Below are 11,446 nucleotides of genomic sequence, written 5' to 3'. Positions count from 1 at the left end.
CTTTATTGGTTTTATTGTTTCCCATTCCCAAGTCAGCATCTGTCATTGTCAACAGAAGATCGAATGATTTCATTTTGATTGATCATTCCAAGGTTTTAACATAGACATGGATTAATCATTTATTGGATGTTATATCATGCATTTACTGAATAGATAGAGTACATTTATATTTCATGCAACTATAAGAGCGGTTCTCAGAAAGTATTAAAGAAAATATTTTTGCTGCCCTAAGTATAATCAGTTGAAAAGCCTTCATTTCAATTAGTGACGTCGACAAGGCAAATTTCAGAAAGAATTACTATATCATGATGTCTGTCCTTATAAACAGGTTGAAAATTGGTCGTGGTTAAGATCAACCTTTGATTGGTCGTGGTCAACCTTTGATTTGGCCTGCCATAACATATCACATATAACATAAACATCTACATGTATCTTTTTGTTTCAAAAATGTTTGTTTTTGTTTTGTGTTGAAATGCCCTAATAAAAAAAAACCTATGCTATAATTTATTTAATATACATTTATTTCATACTAAGTATGCTTCAAATCCATTAACATATTTATTGACATATCACTTAAGACTTACTGATATAAAATTATAATTAAACTTCATTTGGAGTATTTCTTTATTGCACAATGCATATTTCCTAATATTATGCCTAAAATGTGTTTTAATATCACTATTAATAAGGATCACTGTATAATATCAGTCTTTAAATGCAAGATATTTAAAGTGTACCTGAAGTATACGTGCAATAGTTCCACTTCAGCACAATCAGATATACTTCAGAATATCTTTAGTTGGACCTCAGCACTACTTCCAGAAAATTAAAGTGCACTAGTACAAAATTAGTTGTTCCAATTTGGCAGACTTTAAGTATAACAGTTTAGTATACTAAAAGTACAATTGCAGGGTATTTTTATTAAGCATATAAATATGTAAATATATTTGTAGTATACTTAGCACAAAATAGATGTACCATAAAATAATGAAATAGTAATTCACTAGGGTGTAGAGAATTTGAAAATACATTTGATTAAAAATGTTACAGTTTTCATTTTTTAAATTGTTTTAAATTTTTTGGGTGAACTGTCCCTTTAAATAGACTTCCCTTTCTTCAACTAAATTTTAAATTCCTAATTTCTTCCTTTGATTCTGGCATGAAATAATTTAGTGCGATTGACCCTTGTTCCTGATTTCTACATGCTCTTCCAGTGGTTTTCTTTCACTGTAGCAGTTATTGTGGTCAGACAGAGGGCTGGTTTCACAGCCTTAGATGTACAGTCACAGGCAGGCAGACAATAAAAGTGTGGGTGTTGGCTCAGTGCTTCAGTCTGGTCGTTATGAAGGCGCAGGTGCCTAGCAACTTCCTTCCCCTCCAGGAGTCTGTTGCCTAGGAGATGAGCGGAGGTCACCTGGTGAGGATCTCATTGTTTGAGAGTGCACTGCAGAAGGTTCTTTAGGGTGACTGATATTCTCTCTTTATATCACTGTCTCCATGGGAACAGAGCAGAGAGCACATACAGAGCAAATACACTCTTCTCATTGAATTTCATGGTACCACAATTATGTAAGAACTCTGCTTGTCTTATTCTCTTTGTCTCGTAGCCATCATCATGCAGTTTATAAGTCACAGATTTCCAGAGGATCATGACCCTACTATCGGTAAGGAAATTATTAACATGCCCTCTTAACTCATCAATCAAGTCTTTTACATTTCAGATTGATATTGCGTTACATTTTTGTGATGCCACAAATATAGATGACCAACGAATTTGGGTGAATTCAGGATGACTGTCAAAATGTGGCCCAGTAAATTTCAGTCAAATTTTTTTTCCTATCCAAGTTTAAAAGAACAGTTTGTCCAAAAATGAAAATTTACTGAAATTTAGTCACCCTCAGGACACCCAAGATGTAGATGAGTTTGTTCCTTCATGGGAACAGATTTGGAGAAATGTAGCATTACATCACTTGCTCACCAGTGAATGGGTGCCGTCAGAATGAGAGTCCAAAAACATCACAATAATCCACAAGTAATCCACACCAGTCCATTCCATCAGTTAACGTCTTGTAAAGTGAAAAGCTTCATGTTTGTAAGAAACAAATCCATTATTATGTCGCTTTTAACTGTTTTTAAATTCCAGCTAAAATACAAGTCCTCTATCCATAATATTTCTTTCTCCAGTGATCTTGTCTAAATCAGGGGAGAAATAAGCACAGATCAAGCACCGTTTACAAGTGAAAACAATACAAAACCGTTCTAAACAAATATGTCAGTGGATTTTGATTGTGAGAGTGTAACAGGACTTTTTTCACTGGAGGAAGCATTATTATGGATTATGGACTCATATTTTGGCCAGAAGCAAAGGTTTAACATAAAAACGTCTTAATGATGGATTTGTTTATTACAAACACGCAGCTTTTCTCCTCACAAGACATTAACTGATGGACCGGAGTGGTGTGGATTATTGTGATGTTTTCATCAGCTGTTTGGACTCTCATTCTGACGGCACCCATTCACTGCAGAGGATCCATTGCTGAGCAAGTGATGTAATGCTACATTTCTCCAAATCTGTTCCCATGAAGAAACAAACTCATCTACATCTTGGACGACCTGAGGGTGAGCACATTTTCAGCAAATTTTCATTTTTGGATGAACTGTTCCTTTAATGTGCAACCTGTTTGAAAACAGTGATTTTTTTTGGTAGTGGCACAGAAATGACACTTTTAAGTTGATGTCTAATTTATTTTTATGATGTAATAATTTGTATAATTTATCTAATATAATAATATTATCTAATAATGATATCTAATAATTATCTAATAATATCATCTTATAATTTGTCTTTATGTAAACATCTATTATGTAAATTGGTTTATTTTTACATGCCATGCTTATTTTCTTTCTTTAATCTATTTTCATAGATTTTTCTTGAGACTGTCAGGTGTTGTGTCTGTCTGTGTCTGTACAGTATTAAAAACTGTAATATTGTGAAATATCATTACAATTTAAAATAACTGTTTTCTGTTGTAATCTATTTTAAAATGTAATTTATTGCTGTGATGAAAGCTGAATTTTCAGCATCATTACTCCAGGCTTCAGTGTCACATGATCCTTCAGAAATCATTCTAACATGCTGATTTGCTCCTAAAGAAAGATTTCTTAATATTATCAATGTTGAAAACAGTTGTGCTGCTTCATATTTTTGTGGATACCTGGAGTTTCCTTTTCAGGATTCTTTGATGAACAGAAAGATCAGCATTTATTTGAAATAGAACTTGCAAGAATATAAATGTCTTCACTATACAATGTCTTTATTGTCATTACTTTTGATTAATTTAATGCGTCCTTAAAAAAAGCCTTTGAATAGTAGTGCATCTTCTGTGTCTTTACTAAATATTCCCCCTAAATGTAAAACAGATGTCCCTTCCCATTTAAGGGTTTTTTGTCTGTTAAACTGTTTAATGTTGTTGCGATCTCTCATCAACCTTCATGCGTGTGTTTTTCTGTTCCTAGAGGATGCCTATAAAACACAGATCCGCATTGACGATGAGCCAGCAAACCTGGACATCTTGGACACAGCAGGACAGGTAGGCGGGAGAGGTGGTGTGATTAAAGAAGGACACATGGAAAACAAGACAAGAATCAGACCAACTGTGAAGTGCAAAACCTGTCTGTGGTAAACTGTGGTGCTCAACTTAACACTTTATTTTGCAGACTATAAGAAGGTCATTCTCCTTCAACCAAATGTGTCTCACTTCCCTTTTCCTGTCTCTGTCTTTGCGGTTGTCACTTCACAAGACACACAAACACACATCAGGCACGATGTTTTTTTATCTTAATCAGCATCTTTTTCGTCATTGGATCACTCAGCAATGTTATAAAATACATTAGTCATCTTATCACGAGTTGTATGTAATAATGTAGTGTTTAAGGTTCATTTGGGAACATTGTTGAAACATTCAAGTAGTGTTTCATAATGCATCTGTGGTATAATGTTGATTACGACATACAAATTTTGACCAATCGACCAATCTGAACTGATCTCTTGGTTTTTTTAAAACAAACAAAAATCTGGTTTACAGGAATGCATTATGGTGCCAGAAATATAGTCACAAGACCTATATGTGAGATTGTATTTGAACAAGAGACTAATGTGGTAAAATTGCTTATTAACATTGTGTAAAGTTATATCCAATTAGGGCTGGGCAATATGGCCAAAAATATTATCACAATATTTTTTTCCATATCATATGATTTATTGCAATATTCATCTACTGTTAATGGGGAAGGAAATACTTTCCACGTGTTTGTTAGACGTAAAAAAAAAAAAAAAAGTGTCTAAATTTATTAACTTTAACTGTTTGATAATTGTTTAAAAATGTAATCAAATGAAATTTATTCACAACATAACATTGCATTTTTATTGTCAAGCTAAGCGTGCTGCACAACAGAACTGTATAAATGAATGAAAAAATACCTTGGTTGTATGATATTCCTTAAATTTGTAATATTTTTATTACTTTGAGATATTATTCTTACTTAGTAGGCTATACAGTAGTAATCAGTGGTGGAAATGGCCAAAATTCACTGCGGGGGCAGGGGTGGGAGTTAATAATGGTAATTTTAGATGACGTTTTGGATGTATTTAATTATAAAACCCTTTATAATCTATAATAACTAGGGATGTAACGATTAACCGAGAGCCGGTTGAAAATCGATTCAAATATGTGACGATTCAAATCGGTTGAGATGCTAAACAAATCGCGATTCAATTAGGGGAAGGAGTTTATATGAATGTATGTCTGAGGGGAACTTACTGTCTTTCTATGGTATTATTTATTTTCCTCTTGCCTCTGTCTAACGCATATTAAAGTTCATATTTACATTTTGTCATTTAGCAGACACTTTTATCCAAAGCGACTAACAAATGAGAACAATAGAAGCAATCAAAACCAACAAAAGAGCAGTAATATGCAAGTGCTATATTAGTATATTATCATAGTGTTATATTTCAATTTCACAAAGAAATGTGCAGCATTTTGTCCAAGCAATAATAAAAGGACACATTTAATTTATAATTTGTCTTAAATCTCATTTTGTGTAAAAAAAAAAAAGATCGTGAATCGAATCGAACCGTGAAATCAAAATCGTGAATCGAATCGAATCAGTTGAGTGAATGATTACATCCCTAGTAATAACATTAAACTTTTCATATTTTCACTAAAACTTCTTGGATATCAAGACAGGCACCCTGCAATTCTGTCCAAATTAAAGATACATTGTGTTTAATACTACTACTACTACTACTACTACTAATAATAAAATGAAAGAATGATTTAGTAAAAAATGAGAATGATTAGTAATTGTCTCCAATTGGCTTGATTAGCTAAGCCCTCCATAAAAACACTTCTTATTAGTACAGTATTGCATGATTTGTAGATTACCTTCTGATCAATGACAGAAATGAACCTTCCCATTATGAGGCGATATTTGACTCCTTAAAGTGATTTACAGGGGCTTTTTTTTAACCTTTGTAATTCCATTTTTTTCTAACTTTATTAAATGTATATCATCTTTTATGTCAATACATTTTAAATGAACTTTTTCACATTAAGTAAACAATAAATTCAATTAAAATAATAAGACATAACCAGGAAGAATAAGTTAAAGTTACCAGTCAAATGAAATCAGTATCAACAATTCATCTTTGCAACAATTCATCTTTTTCCGTAATGCACACAAATGTGGCATTAAGGAATATTTGCAGACTGTTTAACGAGGCTCAGAGGTGGCATGAATGCATTTAAATAAAAAAATTCATTTTTTTTTAATTATAAACTGCGGTATGTTTATGTACAGATCGCTTTCGTAGGTCTTTGCTTTCAGTTTCAGTGTGTGTTTGACTGTAGTTTTTTCTCTAATGAAACTGTGTAAAGCTGGTGAAGTGACTCTCAGAGCAGCTCTAGAGATTGAGGTTCATGTGTTCATGTCCTCATATATTGAGATGTAGACTTTGAAAACATTGAGCGTCTCATGAGTTTGAGTTTGTGTATCAGACGAATCCACGCCATTCATTCACACAGAGACACACAGAACATGCAGATTTATTAGAGACATGCACTGACTGGCTGTTGTCACTTTTATTTCTGCTGTGTGCTAGACTGAGCTTCTCATTATCGACATAAAAAAATAGTGTTTTATTGCCCAGCCCTAATCTTTCTGCTCCTGTCATGACCTTGGAAATCTGATAAATCCTGTAATTTTGCATGATACGGACATGGATACAAGACAGTGAGTTTGTAAAGAAGATCTCTTTGTTTGAAACCAGGCAGAGTTCACAGCCATGCGTGATCAGTACATGCGAGCGGGTGAAGGTTTCATCATCTCATACTCCATCACGGACCGCCGCAGTTTCCAGGAGGCTCGCCACTTCAAGCAGCTGATCTACCGCGTGCGGCGCACCGTCGACACCCCCGTCGTGCTGGTGGGAAACAAGTCTGACCTGGCCCATCTCAGACAGGTGAGACGCTTTACCTGAAACCCCTGTAGCTCAGAAATATTCACCCCCTTCTGACTCTATTGCATAATATTGCGTAACGTTATTGAACTATGATGCATCCCATTCAAAATACTATAGTCTATAATGTGACATTTTAGCAGTTATATACCACTGTGATGACTTATTTTTATAGGCCAACCTTTAAGTTAGCATCACCCTGATTCCCTCGACAAAAACCTAATGGGATTTTGGATTATTGCGGAAAATAAGCTCTGTGACCCACAAAAGTTTGAAGCCTGTTTGAATTTTGAAGCCTAAACGCATTAAAAAGCTAAATGTAGGCTGTAAATGAACTACAGCATGGTCACATGACTTAAAGACTGGGACATCCTTCAAAATCATGTATTCAGCCAATGATAACCTTTGCAAGTTTATCTTTTTTTTTAAAGATAAACTCACAAGTTTATCTGTTCAGTGTCCACAACAACCAATGTAGTCTCATTTATACACTTGTTATCAACCACCTTTTTCAAGACAAGTAAAAGCTTTACTTTACTGATGTATTTTATGTCGTGGAATAAAACATAAAAATATCTTGAGCTTGTTTGAACTACAGACTTTATTTCAGGCATTTAACCAAAAACCCATTCATAAAACCCAATGACTTCTAGACAGTGGAGCCAGAAGTGCTAAAATGCAACTTGTTGCTAGGTTTTGACCTACAAAAATACGCCATCCCTGCAGCACTTTATAGCATTGGTGCATATCTGTTGGTGGTTCATGGTCTGGATTTTGACAAGGACTTCAACCTGTTTGGTTTTAAGTCATTTTTCAAAGTCATGGCCCTGAAGGTCTTTTTTTCTGTTCTAAGCTCCAACCATTTTCCTTCTCTCTTTATGATGTCTCCATTCCCTGCCACAGGGACGAATCCCTAATGCACAGTGCTGCCACCTCCATGCTTCACTGTAGGGCTGATGTCTCATTGTGATGTCTCACAGTCTAGCATTGTGCCGTCTGAGAAGAACAGACTCCTCCTGGTCTTCACATGCCTTTGGGCAAACGCTAGTCAAGATAGCACGAGCTCCTCAATCTTAAGTACCAGCCAGACAGTTTCTCTCATCTGTAACTTCTACAGAGTCGCCGTAGGTGATCTTGCAAATGTTATCATTGGCTGTATACATGATTTTGAAGGTCTGTTCACATTCAAAGTTGTGCTACATTTCTTTAGCGATAGGCTGCACTGTGTGTGCATTTGGAGATATGAAGTGTCTTGAAAATATGTGTACATTTTTAATGTACCTTGTTCTAGATAGTGGTTGTGTGAAATTAACATTAACGTAGATGAATAAATGCTGTGATAGTATTTTTGTTGTTAGTTAATTCATAATTCCTAATGTAATAATTAATGTTAACGAATTAAACCTTACTGTAGTGTGTTACCGTGATGCTGTTAGTTACTACATTTATTAGTAATTTAGGTCCATCAAAAGGCTATAATTATTGATGCATTAATTGCATTAATTTGCAATGATGCATTAATTTGATCAAAAGTGACAGACATTTATAAGGTTGCAGAATATTTCTTTCTACAATGGTTCTCACAAAAACTATTGAGCAACTGTTTTCAGCATTGATAATAATTAGAAAAGTTTGCTGAGCAGCAAATCAGCATATTAGAATGTGCAAATAAATGACCCACTATTTGTGCATGTCTAATCATTATCTAATGTTGGAGACGTACTAGGCACAAGCGAAATGAAGCAGCTTAGACTGATGGGCTGTTTGTTTCGTCTTCACACGTTCAGGTGTCTGTGGAGGAGGGCAAACAGCTGGCGAGGGAGTTCCAGTGCCCGTATTTTGAGACCTCTGCGGCGTTCCGCTATTACATCGACGATGTGTTTGCTGCACTGGTGCGTCAGATCCGCCAGCACGAGGCCGAGATGGTGCGGGGCGGCGAGAGGAAAACCCGGCGCAGCCATCCCTTCTGGAGCCGCCTTAAAGCCCCCTTCCATAAGAAACAGCAGTCCGAGCACTGAGAAGAAGGGCATGTTGGGATACCGTGGCCTTCTCACCTGCAGCTGTGTTAGTCCCATCTCCCTCAGATGGTTTGAGAACTGCATTTATAGTTTCTGTCTGATTGTTTGCAATGATGCACTCCCAATCATTTCAGTTAGACCGGACCCTCACTGTGCAGGACACACTCACTGTCATCATTTGGGACGTGGGCTGATTTACTGATGTTAGAGATTATGAAAGAAATATTAAACTTGACAGTAGTTATTATGTTTCAGTTTTGGACAGCATTATACTTTATGAAGGTGAATGTCGGGGGGAATGTTGGACCTCATATTTTAACGGATGGGAATGTAAGAAGGATGTGCTACTTGTGTTTTTTGAAAAGGTCACGTCAGACACGGGTCAGAGGTTTGCTTGTTGGAAAAAAACGAAGGTCGAATGAGTTTAAGAGGGCAGACAGCATGGGGTGCAGAGTGGAGAGAAAGAAAAGAAAGCAACGTGTTGCAGGGTGGGTAAATAGGCAAGGGTTTATGGTAGAAATGTTAATCTGCCGGTATAATGAGTACTGTAAACCAATTTGTTAGACACATTTGAAAAAACCCTTGCTGTAGTTGCTTTAGCTTCTTCTCAAAAACTGGGTGAATAACATGTCCAGGTCACATTTCACCCATTTTTTAATATATATATATTTTTAAATAAATAATTAATAAGATGGGATGCATTGCAAAATATTTTCATTATAACTGGAAGCACATTTTCCCCTCAAATTCTCTTAAAAATAGTGGAATGTTTTACTTTTGAGTTTTCATTATTCAGGAATTTTCATTAGATCATCGTAACTGTAATACAGTAATATTTTTACCATTTAAATAATATATATTTTTCATTAATCAGTAATGAGAGTTTTTTATGGTAATGCAAATTTAACAGTGGGGTTGCTTTATTGTCATGAAAATAATGCAAAACAATGCTCCTAAAAATGCACTCTTCTTAAATCAAAATAGAATTTATTTTATAATAGAATTGATAATATTTTGACCTGAAGTATGACTTGGACAAGTGAGATTCAATCAACTAGGATGTGTTTGATGGAAAATACACTGTATGAATGATTATTATTATTATTTTTTATTTTTTAATCTTGCTGAGCAATATTCGGGTCCACCTTTAAGCACATTAACAGACTGACCAACTTGATTACGATGGAAAACAAAATAGTTTCCTTTTTACACGGTCCTTTTTATATTCCAGTGGTTTCTGTAGTCAGTGTGTAGGACGTGCAAGACCTTAATGTGGCTCATGATGTGGATTTCCTCTCTTACACATGCTGTGCACTTACTACGCATCAACTTCGAATAGTATGTCTGTTCGTTTTGGCATTTCATGCAAATACATGGCATTGTTTTTCTTGTGATTATTAGATTTTTTATTTTTAAGCAGAATGGGTTTACTATATTTTCCTTTATTTATTGTCATCAGAGATTCTCAAATAAAATCCACTTTACCAATCTATAACAGTCTGATTTTTATTATTATTAGCCTGATCATTTATTGTAGCTGGAGTTATTATCAGTAATATTAAATATATCAGTAATTGATACATTTTAATTTTTTGGCGACCCCTGGTGGTTGTTTTTATTGTTAGTCGCCAGAAACCATCAGTAAGTTCATTGAACTTTTGTTGTTACATTTTTATTTATTTATTTAGTCATTTATCAGACGCTTTTATCCAAAGCGACTTACAAATGAGGACATTTTAAAGTTATACAGTCTCTTACAAAACAAACTGTAAGTGCATTCTCATTACAAATTAAAAACAAGTCAAAACGTGATTCACTCTTATACAAGGACAATTTTATGACGCGATTTCAGTTTATTCAAACGCGAACACGCGGGCGTGTCCCTCCTCGGCTGCCGTACGCGGATTAAAGTGTCAAAGCGACAAAAACATCAAGTGCAACAGAGCAAGTATGCTACATAATTCCAGCACCAGACTACAGACAGAAGTGCGTATTCTCTGACAACACAAAGGACCTTCACGGTGAGCTTGTTTAACGTGTGTTTGGCCGTGAATCTGAGCGAAGAGGCGCGTAAAAGACGCACAGGCCCGGAGAGTGTGTGATGATGGAGTCGTGGGTGAGATTCAGCGCGCGGAGTCAAGCCAAAGAGCGCGTGTTCAGGTAAACAAACACTCACTCGCTCACTAACTAGTTAGTTTCCGTGACAGCATGAGGTTTGCAGCCTATTTAGAGACTCGCGAGTGCTGCATTGGAAGTTGTGCTCATTGATACCGTTATTGTTTTCAGCTACTTTACTATTAGTAGTATTAAGTACAGTATCAATCACGTTTTAGGCCATAGTTAGGATTTATTAAAGTGCCTCTGAGTACCATGTGAATATTGTGTATGGATATGAAACCCAGTCAGTACCATGCCAAAATTAACACCTTAAATACTTCAATATGTGTAATCATATTATAAGGGATGCTCTGGTTATTAAAGCAAGGTTTACTGGGAAAGAACCAGCATATGTTTAAGTAACCAGGCATTTGAGCGCTGATGTCAGTTGCTATAGTGTGTTTTTGTGAGTTGATGCAACAATATCACAATATTACAGTTTTTTCTGTATTTCTGATCAAGTAAATGTTGCCTTGATGAGCAGAAGAGACTTCTTTATAAAACATTATAAATCGTACTGATCCCGAACTTGTGAACGGCTGTGTAAGTGTTCTGATGCTTATTGGAGCCGTGTAATGTGAATGCTGATTTTCATTCATTGATTGTGTTTGAGCAGGGCTGCCCAGTACGCCTGCACACTGCTGGGTTACACGCTGCAGAAGGGAGGAGCGAGAGCAGAGCTGCTGAACACCATCAAACAGCTGGAAGCTCACATGAGCCTGACCAGAAAATGTACGTTTAAGATCTCCTG

At 35.7% G+C, this 11,446-nt stretch overlaps 2 protein-coding genes across 2 annotated transcripts in view; both read left to right on the top strand.

The window, feature by feature from the left end:
* Positions 1-9,297, top strand: part of LOC107676106 (GTP-binding protein Rit1-like) — a 13,375-nt gene extending 4,078 nt beyond the window's left edge. The window contains exons 3-6 of the mRNA XM_016470633.1: positions 1,608-1,664; positions 3,517-3,590; positions 6,332-6,523; positions 8,308-9,297. Of these exons, the coding sequence (XP_016326119.1) occupies positions 1,608-1,664; positions 3,517-3,590; positions 6,332-6,523; positions 8,308-8,538 (554 nt within the window). The 3' untranslated portion in view covers positions 8,539-9,297. The remainder of the gene's footprint in view (positions 1-1,607; positions 1,665-3,516; positions 3,591-6,331; positions 6,524-8,307) is intronic.
* A 1,122-nt stretch (positions 9,298-10,419) lies between these two features.
* LOC107676105 (peroxisomal membrane protein 11B) overlaps positions 10,420-11,446 on the top strand; it is a 5,212-nt gene continuing 4,185 nt past the window's right edge. The window contains exons 1-2 of the mRNA XM_016470631.1: positions 10,420-10,698; positions 11,312-11,427. Coding sequence (XP_016326117.1) covers positions 10,640-10,698; positions 11,312-11,427 — 175 coding nt within the window. The 5' untranslated portion in view covers positions 10,420-10,639. The remainder of the gene's footprint in view (positions 10,699-11,311; positions 11,428-11,446) is intronic.

This window comes from Sinocyclocheilus anshuiensis, unplaced genomic scaffold (assembly GCF_001515605.1).
Source record: "Sinocyclocheilus anshuiensis isolate Anshui unplaced genomic scaffold, SAMN03320099.WGS_v1.1 scaffold3153, whole genome shotgun sequence".
In the NCBI taxonomy this organism is placed as follows: Eukaryota; Metazoa; Chordata; class Actinopteri; order Cypriniformes; family Cyprinidae; genus Sinocyclocheilus; species Sinocyclocheilus anshuiensis.
Note: the sequence above shows the minus strand (reverse complement) of the source record. Positions and strands in the feature narration are given on the sequence as shown.